The sequence below is a fragment of the Stegodyphus dumicola genome, chromosome 7 (assembly GCF_044657685.1).
Source record: "Stegodyphus dumicola isolate Sdum_Otavi_A_Nest chromosome 7, ASM4465768v1".
NCBI classification, from domain to species: Eukaryota; Metazoa; Arthropoda; class Arachnida; order Araneae; family Eresidae; genus Stegodyphus; species Stegodyphus dumicola.
In genome coordinates this window covers 151059944-151081220 of record NC_140774.1, presented here as the reverse complement: position 1 = coordinate 151081220, position 21277 = coordinate 151059944, and the positions used below count along the sequence as shown (strand labels likewise).

Below are 21277 nucleotides of genomic sequence, written 5' to 3'. Positions count from 1 at the left end.
GAAGTCCACGGCTTCATGAGATCAGCTGCTGTAGTGGTACATCCAGGACCTTCATGGTGTCCCACTTTTTCCACCTGGTAACGATCTTTGCCTTTCCTCGCTGTTACACGATATGGACCGAAGAACTTTGGCCTTAACTTTAGACCACCTCCATATTGCGTTCTTTGTATGGCAACTAAGTCGTTCACATTGTATACTTGTGCCTCTTTCCTCTTTTTGTTGTATGTTTTTCTATTCTCTTCCTGAATTTTTAGAATGTTTTTTCTTGCTTCTTCTCTCATATCTTCTCGATCTTTCATCATAGTATTTCTTTCTTCTTCTTCAAGAATTTCCATAATCTTTAAGTCCTCTCGATTTCTCATTTTAACACCAGTGAGAAGCTCAAATGGAGAACTCTTTGTGCTTCTGCTCTTAGTGCTGTTTAAGATCCTTTGTACATCGCCAACATATTTGTACCACTTGGTTGGATCATCTATGGATAATTTAGATAGGACTGGAATCAGAGTGAGATGAATTCTTTCCACTTGTCCATTTCCTCTAGGAACGCCTGTAGTTGTAAATATGTGCTGGATCTTCTCTTGATTACAGTAATCTTCAAAGTCTTTAGAGGTAAACGCCGTACCTTTGTCACTTATAATTCTCAAAGGATTACCGAAAGTTAATTGTTGCAGTTTCAGCTTCTGCAATGCCTCTTGAGCTGATGTAGACTTTACTGGATAGAGCCATACGAACTTTGTGAATGCATCAACCACGGTTAAGATGTGATTGTAGTTCTTATTTGTCGAAGGTAATGGTCCTATAAAATCGATATGAAAAGTGCTCAAAGGGATACTATCTTTTGGTATGGGATTCAACAACCCTTCGCTCTTACCTCGTTTTCTGTCGCACAAAATACATTCTACACAATTTGAAATAACTTGCTCAATTCGTTTTCTAAGGTTAGGAATATAAAAGTCGGTTTTCAGCAGATCTTCTGTTTTAGACACTGCGAAATGTCCCTTGTTGTGGATACTACGTATGATTTCTAGCTCTAATACTTCGGGTACCACAAGTAACTCATGACCTCTGTCAAACTTGTATAATACTCCATTTTTCACTAGAAAATCTTTCTTTAGTCCTTGCTCGACTAAGGATTTTAGCAACTGGAGACGCTCATCACTTCTTTGCGCAGCTGCAATTTTGGCTGTAATTTCTCCCTGAGAACAAGTAACCATCATGACCGCGTTCCTACTTAGTGAATCCACATGCTTCATTTGTTGCCCAGATCTGTGAACAATTTCATAGTCAAATTCTTCTAGAAGTAACGCCCATCTCGCCACTTTAGGAGTTAAATCCTTCTTGAACATAGTCTTCTGGAAAGCATCGCAATCCGTAACTATCCTGACCTTAGATCCTAAAAGGTAATTCCTGAATTTCTTTAGAGCTTCTAATATAGCTAAAACTTCAAGCTCATAACTAGATAGCTTCTCTTGTTGGAGACTCGTTTTTTTACTCATGAAGTAAATGGGGTGTAACTGTCCATCATCTGACTTTTGTAGCAATACAGCGCCGAAACCATGACTGCTTGCGTCTGTATGCAATTCTAATGGTGCTCCTTGTTTAAAAATATGAAGAACCGGACTTGTGGATAAAAGTTCTTTCAATTTATTAAATGCATCTTTTTGTTCAGGCCCAAATTTGAATTCTGCTCCGTTACGAAGAAGATCACTTAATGGTTTCGCTATTTTTGAATAATTGGCAATAAATTTCCTAAAATACCCAGTAAGGCCCAAGAAACTTTGAATCTGCTTAAGGTTTTTGGGTTCCGGGAAATTTTGAACAGCCCTGGTTTTTTCAGTAGAGGGGCGAATTGTACCATCCTCAATAACATACCCGAGAAATTCTATTTTTCTTTTCAAAAATTGGCATTTCTTAAAATTAATCTCCAAACCATATTCTTTGGCTACTTCTAAAACGCGTTTCAACTTTTCTAAACCTTCTTTCTCATTTCGTGCTGGAATAATAAAATCGTCCATGTAAGTAACAACAGTGTCATCCCGAATTAAATCTCTAAACACATTATAAATAAATCTTTGAAACACACTAGGGGACGTGCACAAACCAAAAGGTGCTTTTAGAAATTCGTACAAGCCTGAATGAGTAATAAATGCCAAATATTTAGTGCAGTTTTCCTCAACTGGAACATGAAAAAAACCATTCTTTAAGTCTAATGTCGAAAAAACCCTTGCTTCACCCAAACGATCTAAAACTTCTTCTACTTGTGCCATAGGAAAAGAATCCTTAACTATTTTTTTATTTAACTGCCTAAAGTCAACACAAATCCGTGTCTTGCCCGATTTTTTCCTACACAAAACAATTGGCGAAGCATATTCTGAACACGACGGCTTTATAATTCCATCCTTTAACCATTCATCTATTTGATTATCAACAATTTTTTGATCAGCAAAAGGAATTCTCCTCGAACGCTGAGAAACTGGAATATCATCTTTTAATATTACTTTCATTTTTAAGTCTGTACTGCGCGGCTTTTCTAACGGTTTATAATCATTAATAAGAGTGGAAACAGTATTGCGTAATCCTTCATCTTTAATATGCCATAAATCTGTTTCGCTGTCTGCCTCAATGGCTGCAGAAATAAAAGACAAAAAATTCCTTTCCGAAGAGACGGAATCATTTTCATATTGCGTAATCATCACCTGGTCGCAACAGATCATTTTTAGACAGGAAGGGGGGAAAATACAGTCTGTTATCAATTCATCAACTATCGCTGCTTCAATCTCTTTTTGTTTTTTGCTTTCGCATAAAGAAAAAATAAACTTAGCCGTTTCCGCTTTAACCACGTGACCAAACGAACTTTTGAGTTCTATACATCCAGTTGATAATTTATTCGGAAAAAGGGATTTCTTTACAACTATCAATTCACTTCCAGAATCTATTAAACATTTTACTTTTTTACCATCAATCAACAGTTCAATAAATTCTAACTTATTTCTAGCTGCATTATCCGAGTCAATCTCTAACCCAGATACCTTTTTTGGAGACAAACTTTCCTCCTTTCCTAACCGTTTGGGACAATTTCTAGCAAAATGAAATAATTCCCCTTTACTCCCACAAACATAGCAAATACGTTCTGGTTTACTACTGCCCTGATTTACAAACTTCCCTGAATCCTTGAAATTGCTCTGAGCTTTTCTAAGATTGTTTTTGGAAAAATTAAGCTTTTTATTTTCTGGAGTTTCGATTCGTGTGTTATTGGATGAATAAAATAAATCACATTCTCTTCCCAATTGATTAGGTGGGAACCAACTTTGACCCTCCCGAACACTAATATGTTCCTTTGTTTTAGAATCAAGAGTTTCATACAACTTATCAGATACAATAAGATCACACAATTTCTTAAAGTCATCTACCTCTCTTAACTTGCAATAATAATTGAAAGTTGCACTGAGTCGAGACGCGAACTGAACATGTAATTCAGATGAATGTCTCTGCGCATTTTTAAAATTGTTCAAACACTCACGCGGTGTTGGCTGAAATTCTTTCAAGATTAGAGTTTTTAATTTATCATAATCCGCGATTTCTTGTTCAGAAACATACGTTAGAACATTATTACATTTATCACCTAATATATTAATCAACACTTCTGATTTTAACTCCACTGGTACACTTTTAGTAGTAAAAGCTTTCTCAAGTGACTGAAAAAACAAATGCATAGCTTCCGGTTTCTGAGGTACAGCTATAGTTAGTGTTTTGACGCTTTTAATAATATCTTCAACACTAGTCTGCGCGTTTCTTCTATCACTCGATAATGATTGTGATTTTAAACTTTCTAATTCAATCTGCTTCTCAATTTGAGCTAATTTAAGACGTTCGATCTCTAACAAATAGTGTTCATTACTTGTTTTAGGCGTCCGATCCTCTGCGATCGACTTGACGACGCCACGAACAAATTCAACGTTCGTTTTGAAAACATCAGAATTTTCGATAATTCTTCTAATTTCAGCTTTTTGAGCATTTTCTGGAACAGTCTGTCCAATTTGTTCCGCAATTACTATTAAATCACTTTTCTTTAAATTATTTAGGAAACTCATTTTAAAAACGAAACAAAAGTATCACTATCTTCAAGAAAGAAATAAAGCAAAGTTTTCACAGTACCTTCTCTGAAGTATCCAAATATCCAAATATCCCGGCCGAGCCCCCAGATTTTCTGTAGTAGGGGAGTTGAAGATGCTAAATAACAGTTCCAACTTTGTTTTCCACACCACAGAACATTTAATAAAGATAATCAGAAAAGGTACAAATTAGATTAAATACAAGTGCCGTTTGATACAAAGAGGATTATGTATAGCTTTTACCAGTCTTATCACATAACCGATTAGTGCCTACTCGCATTTGCTGATGTATTAAACAGTACAGTCCAATTTACCACCTTCGCGTGGAAAACTACAGTTCCTTATTCTACACCTTCACGTGCAGCTCACCACCTTCGCGTGGGATAGCACAAGAGTCTCTCTGTCTATGTCATACTCATCTTTCACCTCGCTGCTGGCGCATCGGTGAGGCCCTCTGGTGGTTGTGTCGCACTTACGGATACTACATGTATATATATATATATATATATATATATATATATATATGCATAACAAATGTTGTATGATCTTAAATCCATTTAGTGCGAAAACAAGTTATTACTACTTGCGCAATTGCTGCAAAGTTAGTTAATAATAATTTATTTCCTAAACAGTATTGATTAATTGATTATATTATCTCGTAAGTTTAATTAAAGTAGAATTATTTTAAAAGAGTGAATCCATACTGGTAAGTTATATTTTGAAAGATGTTTTGAAGTAATTTGAAAGCAAAATATTAATAATGTTTTAACGGGGACTGGAGTTAAATCATCATGAAGAATAAAATTTCAATTGTAAAAGGAAAAATTAAAAACATGTAATCATTGTCATTGATCGGAAATTAGTTGACTTTTCAAGGGGAACAAACCAACTCCCGTTCAATGAACAGTAATTGAAAAAAATACGTAAATACGAAAGTGTTTCGTCTTTACTCGAGTTATAAGTTAAAGCCAAACCGGCAATTCTAGTCAGGCCAAATATTTCCGCGAATAGAAGGGATTATGATCCAATGCTGATACTCAAAGAACTTATTCTTATGAAGCATTTTAGTCAATTCAATTTGGAGTAAAAAGCAATTACTGTAGAGAAATCCTAATTAACCCGAGTAACCGTCCCCGACACTTTCATGTTTATGCATTTGAGTTCTACATTATTAGTAAAAATCAAACATTGGAAATTGTCATTATGAAATCGAATTCAAAGTAAAGTTGAAATAAACATAGAATACAAAATAAGATAAATAATGCAAACTTTGTAAAAACAAATCAAAGACAATATAAAAATAATATAAAAATAATATATAATAAGAACAGTGAATGTACATGAAGATATAAAGGCCAGAAAAGGTATTAAGTAACTTACATTCTTTCTAGTGGGGGAGTTGGCAAAGTGTTCTCTTCGTGTCTGACTCATAAGTGTAGGGTGTCCGAAAATTCTTAGCGGCAGTGGGGGCTTTGAATAATATCAGTCAGTAAGACTTGGGTGAAGTAATTTATGGTAGTGGGGACTTGAAATTCTTGAGGGATGCATTATGTGGAGTTCTTATTCGAGTGAGACTGTCTGTTAAGATTTTTTTTTAAAATACTATTGAATGGAAATTAATTAATTTCTGGCTAATTGTCGTGTCGCAATGATTAAGAATTTAAGAAAGGAAAAAGGTATTTTCACTGTCCAAGAGTTATTAGACAGACTAAAGTCATGAAATAGGCCCATTTTTTTAGTAACAGTATAGTAACAGTAAAGGTCTGAAGACAATTAGCTTTTTACAATATATACAATTGAGTAATTACACTATATAAAAATCCTTCAACTGACAGTCATCCAACTTATACCGCCTTCTCAGGTTTAGGAACAAATTATCATATCCCTATCAGTTAAATGATTTAAAGTGAGTATTTAATGCCTGCTCTTTTAAGGCAATGGTTGATAAATTGAATGGGAATTAGATTATTTTTGAGAATTTTAATAAGGAGTAAAATTTCGCGTTGTAAATCTATTGTATCTGTGCATATAATTTTAATTCGTTGTATTTGATTAATTATAGTATTGTTAATTACTTTTTTGGATATGTTGGAGTTCCAATTTATTAATTTGTTAGTATTGAAATTGAAGTTTCTTGTTTTGTCAAAAAGTAAAATTTTTTTGTAGTTAATGATTTGAAGATCTAGAAAGTCTATGCTATTTTGTGAATTATTAGTTTTATTAAGTGTAAGGCAATTCGGATAAATCTCGGAGTGTTCAATTTTACCAAAATTATTAATTGTAATAAGGTCATCAATATATCTGTAGGTGTGTTTGTAGTAATTTAACTCTTGTGGTTGTAGATGTTTTTGGAAGTTAAATTCTTATATATATATATATATATATATGCATATATAGATATATTAGATATAAATTAAATTTTGTTCATAAAAATAAGGGAAAGAAATACTGTGTAATACACTGTGTTTCTATTAGAAGGAGTGGATTTGCTTACAAAGCAAAAATGTGTCACACATCGACTAATAGGGAAAAGGTGAAAGTTTACTTATCAGGTAGGCTGTGAGTTTTCCGAAGTCGATATACAAGAAAGCGATAATCAATTGTATGCAACATGTGTTGTTATAGATCAGCAAGATTTAATCTTTCGCTGCAACTGTTTCGAAACAATACTCAGTTTCTTATAACGTAATAAGAAAGGACGGCTCTAACACGTTACAACAAATTTTATTATCTTGCTAGTGAGAAGAGAAAATTGAGTTGATTATTACCAGTCAGATTGATTTAATACCTACATATTGTTGCCTGCATACGGGTTCGTAATAGAGTGAATGAATAAGTCCGATAATAGGTTAATAAAATTTATTTTTATCAAAAGAATTATTTCATAACTTTGGAATTTTTCAGAGAAATATACGTACAAGTGTTCACTGTATCACACAGTATAATTAGTAGTTACACTTCAAATTACCAAGAACGCTAAACACAACGCAAAGCTAAGCGCATCTAAAGAGAAATCTAACTGGGATTTATCTCAGTTCACGCGGAACTACAATTTGCAACAACAATAAATAAACAATTGAAATCAGATGCTCTCCCTCTGGGCTTTTACAGCTTTCAACCGCCCACCGAGATATTTCTAGTACTTTCTGCTTCTCGAAATTACTGGAAAGAAATAAGAATGCGGGATTACGGTTACGGCTAACTTAGCTGTCAATTATATTTATTCAATTTCAATACATATTACGGGGATACAGGGACCGGACTCAAATATTGCCAAATTTCGCGAGTTTTGGCGATTTCTTGCCAAATTTTGCTACACAAAAAACGTCGTCAAAACCGTTGTCAAAAAAAAAAAGTCGCCAAAACCGTTGTCAGCTTGGCGATATCTCGACAAATTACCGATATACCTATGTTACAACTCAATGTTAAATGCACTGGTTATGTTACAACTCAATGTTAAATGTTAAATGCAACTGTTTACTCAATGTTAAATGCACTGGCTCCTCTGTTCTTACTTTTCCGGCATAGCTTTCTCTTAAAATATATTTCGCGCTACATTAAACAGAAAAATAACAATTTCACAAAAATTACTAAAATTATCCATTTATGTACAAAATTCGTAACAATATTTACTACCTAATGCAGACTATTAAACGTATATCAGAAAGAACGACATTTTATCATAGGTTATTTTTGATAGACGTCTTTCATTTTTCAGTTAGAGTATATATTATCGAATTCTGTCTCTCTTTCCTGATTATTTAAAATCTCATATGCTACTCATTCTACGCAAGAAAATGAATTCTTATTGACGATATTTTATTAGCTGAAAGGAAACTTAACTGTCTAAATGGTTTATTTGTATAACAATTCAAATATTTCTGCGTATGGTATGAATTATTACCAAAAATTATTTTTCTGTAAAGTAATATGTACATAAATTATTATGTGAATAAATATTTATTTGGAAGTTATTACAAGAATCTCTATTTTAATAGATTTCACGAAATGTTAATGCTTGTTTATTTAACATTATGATCAGATCGATTATATATTAACAGTTTCGGACCTGTCGTTTTCTTTTAATTTTGCACTTTTTAATTTGGAAGAAAATGCTTTTTGTTGATATAACGTTTGATTGATGTGCATATAATTTTATTTCAGTTTAGTTGATTTTTATTTTTTGGACAATACTCACTGACTGTTTCATTGATTTAAAAGAATTCAACATAATATATGATTAAGGAGGGATAATTTCGTGGAGGAGTTCCTCAAAATTACTTTGATTACACTTTATCAGTGCAGAAACCAATAAATGGCATACAGTAACTGCGAATAAAGGTCCGTAAACAGGAATAAACTACTAAGGTATCTCGAGCTTTAGAAAATAAATTACTAGAAGATTTAGTTCTGATTTATATAATTTAAATTCATCAAGCTTGGGAGGATTTATTTTATTCCCCCCCATGCATTCTCTTGGGATGTAAACAGTTTGCACATCCATTATACTATGCTATTTTAGTCGATTTATTTGCGATTTTACGGTCTATGTCCCTTCCCGTGTTACCTAATAATGATGGCAATGACATCTACCGAAGTTACTGTTTTTCAATTAATTTCCTTTTAGCGTGTTTTGTTTCGCGAAAAGCGCACGCATAAAAGCCAACTTATATTATTGTCTCAAATGAGGTGACGGAAATTAGCGGTGATGACGACACGGGTTGCTATGGTAAATGGAGGGAGGTACTAAAGGTCTTGAAGTGCTTATGCTAAAGTTATAAACTACAGTGACTGGAAGATACGATGATGTGGTAATACCGCGAGAACACAAATGATTTTTAATGTTTCTCGCTTCCAAAAATATGATAATAATCTCTACAAGCCTAACTGAATACCGTTAATGATTTCAGATAAAGATTTACATTATTGTTGAAAAATAATTTTCGTTGACATATGCTCAATTTAATTTAATTTCTGAAACTGTAGACTTTTTAGTCCAAAGGGACTTGAGTCCCGAAGGACTATTACTTTCGTTTTGGCATTTTGCGTCGGACGGATAAATGTCGGTTCACTTTTCAAACTGTTGCCATAAAATGTTAGAGTCCTGCATTATATTTGAAGAAATTAAATAATGAAAATCTGCGTAAATGTATGTATATTTCTCACATTGTCATAAAATAACGGTACATAGAGTCATCGAATTTTGAATAACGTAATCCTCCAACGAATATGAGCATGTGGAAGACCAAATTTGAAATTTGAAATTTGTTTTATGATCGATTTCCTATTTTTTAAAACTTTGACGAATTTTTGATTAACAAACTCAAGGATTTCAAAGCGAGCAATGGCAACGTTGTGCAGAAAAAACATTTTTATCTCCAGCGCGTGAGTCTCTGTATCGGAAATTCTAAAGATATGCTCGTTTTAAAACTATTTTGCGATATTGCTGTTGCACTGGATCTTATGGTTTAAGTGCGAGGAACATGATATTTAATAAAGAAAGGTAACACACAAAATGTTAAAAAACGCCCCTTTGGACGTAATTTAAAATCTGAAACATTTCAGTTTTTTTTTTAAATATTGCATCCTGATATTTCTTTACATACCACATTAAATTAAAAATCCTATAGAAATTCTCTAATGGCAATTCTACAGTTCGCACAGGTTTTCTCTATTGCAAGTATTGTAATATCTATAAAAATTTAAATATTACAGTTTCTGTTTCTCGGTTTGGCTTTTTTGAAGAACCGAAACGTATCCGTTCCTTGAATATCAGTGAGACACTTATGTAATACACACACATTCAAAATATGACCCATTTGGAATTTTACTTTCGCTTTCTTCCAGACCTTCTGTATAATCTTCCTCTTTCGTGCCAAATACTTCAGCCATATATTCTTCTTCTTCCTTTTTGAGGGATTTATTATTAACTTTCTTTATCTTACGTTCCAAACGCCGGGGAAGACTTGGTGTAATCAGTGAACCAGTCTTTGGATTGGTTATAACATCTATGAAAGTATAGAATAAAATATTCGATTTAATGCTTGCTATTTATAAACAGTACCGGTTGAAAATATTAATTTTTGTAAAGAGTTAAAGACACGGAATTCTTTTTATATTAACTATGTTTGCTCATTTAATTAAGGCAAAACACACAAGAGGACAGAATTATTTTTCGTGGTGGAATTTCAAGGAAAATCGACTCGTATTCATATTACACATTTCATTTACGCAATAATTCAGAGTATATAGTACTTAAAATGCTATGCATATGGAGTTCATTACTTTTTTTTTTCAGAATTCATTAGAAATAGTACTTTCAGTTTTAGATAATGTTAATACTATGACACCCATGTTTCGAAAACGTTCACGTTTGTCTCTGACAAACTAATGAAGAAGGGCAAATAAATATCTTATACAAATTTAGCAAATTTTTTAGAGGAGTACAGAATCCTCCTGTAAGAAACGTAATTCCGATATGAAAATATTAAGATGGAACAGTACAGCCAGTTACTGAAGCTCAATTAAAACGTTCCGAAGGATTCAACCGATAATTAATTTCAATGATGATTTATCAAGAAGCGTTTTATGATAAACATAAATTTTGCCCAGAAGGACTATTCATTTCGGTTTGGCATTTTGCGTCGATTCACGATAAGCGTTATTTCGCTTTTCAAATTGTTGCCACCAAATGTTATCGCCCTGTATTATATTTAACCTCTTCGTCGTACGTAACGCGCTTCAAGCGTTCTTCTACATCTTAAATCTTTTAAACGTTTAAAACGCTTTCTACTTGTTTGAGTTTTTATTCTTGTTTTACCTACTAGAGGGCAGTACTAATCAGGCACTGTATTTCTAATTGAATTCCCCCGGGTTTTATGTATATTCGCGCTATTTTACATAAGATACAAGACAGTGAGAGATTTTCAACGTCTAGTCAGCAGAAGAAGAGAAAAAAATGAGGCTGTGAATTGGAAAGACAAGAAGGATATACGTTTGATGAGTACAGTCCATAATAACTGTATGATTGATGCTGAAACACGGAAAAGAACTGTAGAAAAAACAATAATTGTAAAATATTACAACAACAAAATGGGAGGAGTGGACCGTCTGGATCTCAGATGTTATCAAATTAATCCTGCTGTTAGTAATAAGAAGATATATTATTACTTTTCCATTATGCTTTATTTCCTTATAATTTTAGTTAATATTCATTTGCATTTATCCACTACGAAAGTTATGTATGGAAAGTTATGCATGTACAGAGAAAACAACATTACACGCTGCGAAATACAAAGGGCCGCTGGGGAGAAATTTCGGCGGACAGGAGAGTACGGCGAAAGGGTTAAAGAAATTAAATAACGAAGAATCTGCATGAATGTATGCATTGTTCTCGCACTGTGGTAAAACAACGGTACCTAGAGCCATCAAAATTTGAATAACATAATCTTTTATAGAATATTGGCATGTGAAAGCCCTAGTTTGAATTTGAAATTTTTTTTATTAAAGATTTCATATTTTGTAACATTTCAACGAATTTTTGATTAACAAACTAAACAATTTCAAAGCGAGCAATGGCAAGACTGAACGAAAAAAAAATAGTTTTATTTCCAGCTCGCGAGACTCTTTAACGGAAATTCTAAAGATATGCTCATTTTAAAATTATTTTGCGATATTGCTGTTGAACTGAAATTTATGGTTTAAGTACGAAGAACATGATATTTAATAAATAAAGGTAAAACAAAAAATGCTAAAAAAAGCCTCTTTGGACTTAATTTAAAATCTGAAACCATTCAGAATTTTATTTATTGTATTTTATAAAAGTTTTACTTATTTTTAATAGATTGCAGTCGTTACTTATGATATTATGTGATCTGAGACAGTACTGTAGGTTTCCTTGAATACAAATCGTAGCGCATATTGCATCTACCAAGCTGAATTGGCGACGCTGTCATAATGTGCATGGCCATGTGTGACTCGCTTACATCTGTGAAGAACCATGAGTCAGTATCATTGACGTCAGTATCATTTTGTATTTGCCTTCAATTTTTTTACCTTGTATAGATTTAATATAATAGGTATTTTTTGATGCCGTTTTAAGTAGCGTTACAGTTGCCATCATCTACTGAGATTTCATGCCAGTGTTTATGCCTGGCTCTAAATGGCCAGGCATAAACCGTTTATAAAAACGTTTTTCCGTTTATAAAATTTTTTCCGTTTATAAAAAAGTACCAAAAATATTTACAAAGGATACCGAAAACGATTGTGCTCCATGAAGATGATTACATGCCTTAACCGACGAGATATTATGCCTTAACTCAGCCTAAAAACCTGTTGAAGAATATAGACGCTGATAAATTATGCTTCTAATTAAAGATTTAATTTACTTTCAGGTTCATTGAATTGTTATTTAAAAGTTTAACAAACAGATGTATGCAAATCTTATCCCTCAGGTTCCTTTTCCTACGCTGAGATTCAGCATTAAACCTGAGATAGCATAATGTGGTTTGTTTAACTAATACTGCTTCTTCCTTTACAGCTATCGTATAGGAAATATTAGATCGTATGAGCATTTAAACAAAGAGAAATATTATGAAACGGAATCATGCAATTTTCTGAAATACTCATTTGGATTACCGTAATAAGTCAGACAAACAGAAGGAAAAAATGTCTATTCTATTTTTAGATTAATTTTATAACTAATTGTTTCTGCTGAATTATCCTTATAGGAATTGTATATCTTTTAAGATAAAGATAAATATTTTAATTGAATTTTCTCAAAACGGACTTCTAGTAAGTGTACTTGTATTTAAAATGCGTCTACACAAAGTAATATAATATTCAGTTTTATTTTGTTAGTTTTTTAATTATTTCTTTATTAATTACTTCTGCGTGCAAATAGAAAACGACTTTCAATATAGGAGTGGAGGGCCACTTGAAATGCATTGAAGCAGTTTTAAAACATGAATTCGACAAAGTGGTTTACCTTTGGATTCACAGGCGGCAAATCAGATTACTACATCTCATCTGAGCCTCTTACATCGCTTTAAATTCTTTAGATTCAGAAACGTCTTTGTTTGTTGGGATTCAAAAATTACTGCAGCAAATTCCTGAGCATTGCAGCAGTTTTGGAAAGAGTCTGATTTTTTGCGCGACAGGACTTAAAACCTACCATAAAAAAACTGCGAGAACTTTTATCATTCAGTTTAATTGTGTATCAAACAGATTTTGAATTAAAATACAACACACAGTTCCAGGACCGAATCTAATAAAGAGATGGAAGAGTGATGATCTTATGGATTCTTCAACGGCCCGCATCTCGAAGCTGGGCCCTTTAAATCTCCATTGAAGGTGCATTCCTTACCTCGTCTCTAAATTTACCAGATATCAATCTTTGCTATTTTGCTTTGCTTGTTTGTGGAGTAGTAGGTGGTAGAGGAAGAAGAATGGGAGACCCTCGGAACCGCCTCCCGGGGTGCTCTCCTTCAAAACTGGAGCGGATGTGCAATGTTACTGCGGTGGGACTACACCTGTAGAACCTATGGTTAAACTCTGGTGTCCCCCCACTTACACCTGTGGGGATTGTTTTTGTGCTGCTATTTCCATACGATAGTAGATAACTCAAAATCCGCTTTGTTATGTCTCGTATCAGTTCAACCGAATGTGCTTCATCATGTGTGGATTTAAATAAACACTACATAATAAATGTCTGTTGAATAATGCAAAGCCACATTGGAACTTCAAATGTGTTACAAGAAGCATGGACAGGCAAAGTTTAATTTCATATACTACAGTTAAATATATACCAATTGAATAATTTGTATAATTATTTGTGACAGGATGATTTTTTTATAAATTTATGTATTAAAACTGTTTTAGAAATTTTAATCAAGTTATTTAAAATGTTTAGTTTTACTTCTTTCATCACAATTCAGAAGGGTTCAAACCTTATCCGCGAGGAGTTCCTTAAGTGGCAAAAAGTCCGTTATCGAAATACAAGTACATTGCCAGCCCAGTGAGGCCAAATTGGTGTTCTGTTTTCTTAGGGATTTTATATTATGTATCATTTCCAGATACTCATCTTCTTCAAGAAAGTATCGTATAAGGAAGAAGGAAAAGCTGGTAAGATAATTAAAAATAACATACGGTTAAAAAAACATAAACCTCCATGAATACTAAAAGGGTAAATCTGCAGTTGTTTTAGTTATTTTCAAATCAGTAGCAAACGCCTTTGCAAATTGATATGGACTTTGTTTTGACAAATATCAATTTTATTATCTTTCTAGCAACATAAAGAATCAAAAGCTCGTACATTATAGCTTGGTTTTAAATGTACGAATCACTCCTACACTTATAGCATTTGATATATTTTTCAGAAGTGGGAAATCTAAGGAAGAACACTGCAAAAGTAAAGGAAAGGAGGCATTTAATCTGAGATTAACTACAAATATGAATTATTTATACCGATCATAAAAGTACATAACAATTTATGACTATTCCAGATATGAGCTAAGCATCTAAATACTAATAGGCTAATAAATTCAATGATAAGAGCATATTTACAGCTTAGCTCTTTCTTGTCAATAAAACGTTGCACTAGTCCCATTAAGGTTTCTTTCTGCGAAGACCTTTAATAGAGAAATAGCAATATTGGGATTTGTTTAGTACAGCAACGTTAATTGACAGGCATTAAAGAAACAAACTTACATTAAGAACGAACTAAGTTTCGAATATTTATTTTTCAGATTATGCAGAACATGAATAATGCTTCGGAATATATATTTCCTTGTATATTTTAACTGCATGTTCCTTTGAATAGTGTATACCATATATATAAATGCATAGGCTGGAAAGAAATTAAAATCATCTTAGAATGTAATTTGATTTTTTCTTGTTGGTTTCATTGGCTAACATTTCTCTGTTTATCTAGCTGATTACGGCATAGCACTCGAGGGCTTTATGTTTAAGGGAAGAGATATTTTCGTCAAAGAAATTAGCTTGCGTTTATATTATACATAGGAAAAATCAAGAAAATCTCTTTCGGCTAGATTACAAAATAAAACGTGGCTCAAATTTGCAATGCTCAGTAATCTTTTCAACTCAACTACTTCATTATTTAAAAACTGAGATCTTCTTTATAATTCATGATTTCTTCATTAGAACTCTGAATTCATAACTACACTTGAAATTCTAGTTCTGAGTATTTAAATTAAAAATTATTTCATGATTAAAACTTTGAATAGCATCTTAGTCACGAATAATAGTTACTGTAACGAATTAGAAAAAATCATGACATTGGAGCTTATAATGTGAGCTGAATCTTAGTTTTCAGTTTCTGCGTTCTCAGAATTTAGAAATAGCCGTAGGCAGAGCGTTGGAATTTTTTAACATAATTTTTTTGTGTGTAAAGGATGCGTAAGAGTTAAATTGCAATGGTAAATGAAAGTGATGTGCTTTCAGAGTGCTAAATATAATTTTTGACCATGTATCCTTAGATTGTAGATTGCCGATAGATGGCGGTAGTGTTTGTAAAAAGAAACTGTGATGTCATAATTATGTATATGCATCAGTTCGTCTTTGGTGTTCGTCAATAAATGTTGTGTGGAATAAAGCTCTCTGTTTATTACTTTACATTCGATCCAGTCTGATTTATTAGAGACTTACAGATATTTTGTTTACAGGGAAACTGTGAAAAGACTTCTTTGACATCTTTTGTTTCGCTCTTGCCTTTTGTCTGAGGAGGTCATATTTGCAAATAAATTGCTTGTTTCGAACCGCAGAGTTATGGGTTTTTTCTTAGCTATGTGAAAAATGATTTTAAGATAGATTTTTTTCTGTTTCGAAAGTTAGCAAATGGAACGAACACGTTCTCATGGGATCTGGATGATTCATATGTCTTGATTCGTGATGACAGTCACTTTATGATCCAATGTTAGTTCGACGGAGAGGATTCAAAATTTAAGCCATTTGGTAAAAGATGATTTTTAATTTCTTATTCTGACCAAAAGTTTTATCTACGCTCCGAAACCGACTTTTCTTCTGAGCTTGCGCATTGGATGAATTAGGATTTAGATAGATTATAAAATGTAACAAAAGACGAAATGAGCCGGGACAGTTCATCACACTGCTGGGTGTCGGCCCCCGTCTTCTTCAAATAAAGACGTAATATACTCGGATATAGCTTCTTCTTATTAGCCGCAGGCCACCATGTCTAATAAAAAGAAGCTATATCCGAGTAAATTAAGGCGAAACATCTGCGGATAATCCTTGCTTAAAATGCCAGAAGGTTTTTCTTGACGGATTTGGAGAAGGAAGATTCAGGGAGTTCGTGATGACTGCCACTTGTTCCCATATCGATTATGAAATTCCACTTGGTTTTCCTCGCAGCTCGTTAGAACTCAAAATGAATACTGTGGGATGGCATCGTTCATTATAATCAGATGACGCGACAAGCTGTGAGAATAAATCTTTTACTTTTCGGATGATAGAAGTCAGACAATTCCGCCATTAAGACGATGACGCGATTAAAAGATGTTTGCATATTAAAGATGATTCCTTCTCTTCATCTGTAAATAATCTCACCTATTTCCTTCTACGTATGTAATTACTTTGTAGTTTGTAGCAACTATTCATGTTTCATTAAATATTCAAGTTTTACATAAATCGGACAAGTTTATTAGCCCCTAGACAGCCACCTAAGTAAGTTTACAAACATCATATTCCTAGACAGTAAGTATCGATTCTACAGATTTGGGCGCTTAGGCCGCGATGAACCTAGGAAGAAGCATGATGAATATTACAAAAGAAGAGAAGTAAGTTTTGTTTCGATTATTTCCATATTGATACTTCTAAGAATAGTGTTCCATGATACTGTGAATTAAGATGACTACCTTAAATTCTATTCCTAGAATTTCAAATTCTTTAAAGACTGGGCCTACTAAGACAATTAAACTTTTACATCAAATTGTGTTTGGAACTTTGGTGATCGAAAAAATAGAGCTAGATTGCGTAACTTTTGTGGTTTTCCATCTGATTTTAATATTGAAGAAACAAAACAAAAATTACATAGAACTCTTACTGCAAATGATTTTATTTCTGTGTATAATTTGTTACATCTTAATTATGATTCAAATCCTGATAAAAACTGTGATTTAATATTGAATAGTCTTCGTGATTTTAATCTTTTAAAATCCGAAAGTGATGACGATGATGAGTTATCTGAAAGCGAAAGTGTTTATGATTCTGATAAAAATGATGATATTAATTCTGTTCGGTCAGAATCACCTCCCATAAATAACTCAGTGAATGAAAACATTATAATGCGTAGCAATATTTCCTTACATTTTCGTGATATCTTGGAAACTGTTTCTGAATTTAATGGCACTGATACATATCCAGTTGAATCCTTCATTGGTGATTTAGAAGAATCTTTTAAATTATTTAAGTTATTGGAATTACAGAAAATTGTGTTTGCTAAAAAATTGCTTACTGGTTCTGCTAAAGTATTTATTATGTCTTTGAAAGGTATCATATCATGGGACAAATTAAAAGAAAATCTTTTATCTGAATTTGGTTCTAAAATAAACAGTGCACAACTTCATAATTTGTTACAGAAACGACACTTAAAACCTGGTGAATCACTTTCCGAAAATTTAATTGCCATGCGTGAAATAGCCAGTCGCGGTTCTGTTGATGATTAATCAATTCTTGATTATGTAATCAATGGGATACCAGATCAGAGTAGTAACAAAATTGTTTTGTACGGGTGTAAAACTATTTCTGAATTCAAAGAGAAATTAAAAATTTATGAGAAAATTCGCGTTCCAGATACGAAAAATAAGGGTTATTCAAGTACTATCACACAAAATAAAACGCGCTGTACCTAGTAAGATTAAAGAGCCAAGGTGTTATAATTGTGGAAGTTTTGGCCATAAGTCGAATTTTTGTAACAATAAGAGTAAATGGTTTAGGTGTTTTAAATGCGATTTGTTTGGACACAAAGCCGTATATTGTTCGAAAACATCATCTAAAAATATCCAAGATGCCAAAACTGTTACTCCAATAACTCAGACTTGTCAGAAAGAAATGCATAAACCTGTTAATGTGGGTAATTTGCAAATTGATGCTTTAATAGATACTGGTAGTCAAGTAAAGCTAATCCGAGAAGATATACATAAGAAGATAGGTTCTCCTGAACGGCAGGTCGGCAGGTCTACAATTAACGGGGTTTGGTAATGAGAAAATTAAGCCTATATTAAGGTTTGAAGGTGAATTCGAAGCTGATAGTTCGTCCTTTCGATCCAATATTTGTGTTATCGCACAAAACAAGAAATCTGAGAATGATTCTGAAGAGCAAAAAAATGCTTATTGCAATGGAAATGGTTCTGAAGAAGGATTTGAAAAAGTTATTAATTATGGTTTTTTACATCCAAAACCAGAAACTGATCCTGTTAATATAGTTCCTGTTACAGCACAGAATGTGATCAAACTGGATATTATATCTACAATCAAAGCAAATGGCATTGATTCCCCGATTGTGAATTCTGGTGATGTCCAGAGTGATGCAGATCCTGCTGTAAATGAAAATGATGCTATTAAAGATGAATTAGTGCAAAAAGGAAATTCAAGCACAATACAATTAGCTCTGAAGCCAACGAGGAGAAACGCAACTGCAGAAGGAGATTCTGAAGAGAAGCATAGTCATTTACTAAAGATGATGAAACAAATGCGAATTCTACTACTAGAACAATTTCAGTCAAATACCTTGCAATAGAGAAGCAAAAGAAGCCACTGGAGACGAAGAAACTACAGAGACCACCGAAGAAGAAGAGAAGATTGAAAATCAGAAGTCTGTCAGAAAACCTGATCACAACGACGCTGATACAGAAAGCAAAGACGGAACAAAAGAAATTAAAGAAGGTGAGAAAAAAGAAGCGAAAAAACAGATTCAGAAGATATAGGTAGAAACCCGAAAGGCTTTGACAATGAAATACCGATTTTGATGATTTCTGATTATAGACAAATTTCTCACGATTTGACTAATGGACTATTATTTTAAAGACGTGAACTAATTTAAGAAGACTGAAGATGATGTCTAAGGATGAAATATATGAAGGAAGACGGCTTAAAGAAGATGATTTTGAGAAGACGCATTCGAATGACGGATCTTGAAGATATCTAAGAAGCATTCAGAAGACATATCCAGACGGTATCTGTGAAGACGCATTCAGAAGACGTATCCAGACGGTATCTAAGAAGACCCATTCAGAAGACGTATTCAGACAATGTTTAAGAAGACGTAAATACGAAGACGAATCCAGACGAATTGTTCCAGACAACATCAAAGGAAGACGTGTTTGTGAAATGTATGTATTCAGATAGACTGTTCAAGATGAACGAACACTGAAAGAGCATTTAAGAAGAGCTAACGCCGTTACTTCTGAGGATGTTAAGATGATAAGGGAAGATGGCTGAAATAAACCATTTAAGACGACTTTTCCCTCAACAGTAACTAAAAAATTTTTTTGTTTGTTTTTTTTTAAATTTTATTTTTCAGATCCCTAGATGAGATTGTGGTGCTACAAGAATGCGAGGCCGCATTCCATCAGGACGGACGAGCAGTTGTGGGATGGCATCGTTCATTATAATCAGATGACGCGACAAGCTGTGAGAATAAATCTTTTACTTTTCGGATGATAGAAGTCAGACGATTCCGCCATTAAGACGATGACGCGATTAAAAGATGTTTGCATATTAAAGATGATTCCTTCTCTTCATCTGTAAATAATCTCACCTATTTCCTTCTACGTATGTAATTACTTTGTAGTTTGTAGCAACTATTCATGTTTTATTAAATATTCAAGTTTTACATAAATCGGACTAGTTTATTAGCCCCTAGACAGCCACCTAAGTAAGTTTACAAACATCATATTCCTAGACAGTAAGTATCGATTCTACAATACTGTGTTTAATATGTGACGTGTGGATGTGCTAAAGGCCTCAGTTATATTACTTTTGGGACATAGTGTACGTGTTCTACTCTTTTAACGTAGAGGAGAAGAGAGTACTTATTTGTACCGTGAGTACATCAGTTTAACATAACTACGTGATGAATCAAAGCCATTCTAATAATCGGAAGTAGTACTTGGCATCAGTCTTAATTGGACGTACACGCGGTAGAAAGAAGCATTGTTCTTTGAAAAACGTAAAAATGATGTGTTTAAAGTGTTAGAATTAACCTTTGTTAGATTAGTCGTTAAAATCGTGTATTAAAATTTTTAAACATTCTTTAACTGGTTATCTAAGAATTGCTCAATTTGTTCATAATCTCTTAAAGTAAATAAAATATACCATGCTATGTCCAAGGGATTTTTTTTACTTCCCACTAAAGTATATACATAGATAAGAGATGTAATGTTTTCAGTCCAAAAATTCAATAACGAATTTCAGCAAATAAACAAGAATTAGGGTCTCCACAACACGTTTTTACTATTTTTACAATGATGTATGTCTGTGTGTCTGTGCATACGAGTGACGAATTTTTCGCCTGCGTCTACTTTTATATGAAACTTCGAAAAATATCTGTTTTTCGTATTTAAGCTTTCTACATTCATATAAGAGTTGATTAGATTTTGGGTAAAATTGAACAACTGGAATTATTCTTTACTTAAATCCCATAATATTTTTTATGAAAAACTCTATTGAAATATAATCAAAAAATTATCAATTTTAATATTTAAGACTTTTATATCGATAGGAGCAACATATTAGATTTCGGCTAAAACTGGTTTACTTGACGCTCTAAACAGAATTTCATGAAAAAATACGTTATGATATATTAGAATATCATATATAGCAAACATTATGGATAAATAAGACATATTATAATATATTCGATTTTGGATATATATGACAAACCATAATCGGTACTTTACTTAGACTTCTCTACAGATTTTAGTGAAAATCGAAACGCTATAATAAAAGTTTAATCTAAAATAATGCAGTGTATATTAAATCTATTTCTATTTTATCTAGACATGATATTTATTTATTTCAAGTCGTGGAAAAGAATGATTTTTATAACAATGTTTAATTTGCAGAACTTCAAAACTCTTGTAAATCCAGGCATAAAATGAACTTATTCTTGTACTACTGGGGGGGGGGGC

The 21277-nt window shown here is 33.0% G+C and overlaps 2 protein-coding genes across 2 annotated transcripts in view; one reads left to right on the top strand and one right to left on the bottom strand.

Annotated features, from left to right (window-relative positions):
* Lrp4 (LDL receptor related protein 4) overlaps positions 1-21277 on the top strand; it is a 1066574-nt gene that overhangs the window by 737591 nt on the left and 307706 nt on the right. The window lies entirely within an intron of this gene.
* The window catches only part of LOC118187828 (uncharacterized), a 40336-nt gene that overhangs the window by 4008 nt on the left and 15051 nt on the right, over positions 1-21277 (bottom strand). Inside the window, exon 4 of the mRNA XM_035358110.2 lies at positions 9944-10120. Within this exon, the coding sequence (XP_035214001.1) occupies positions 9944-10120 (177 nt within the window). The remainder of the gene's footprint in view (positions 1-9943; positions 10121-21277) is intronic.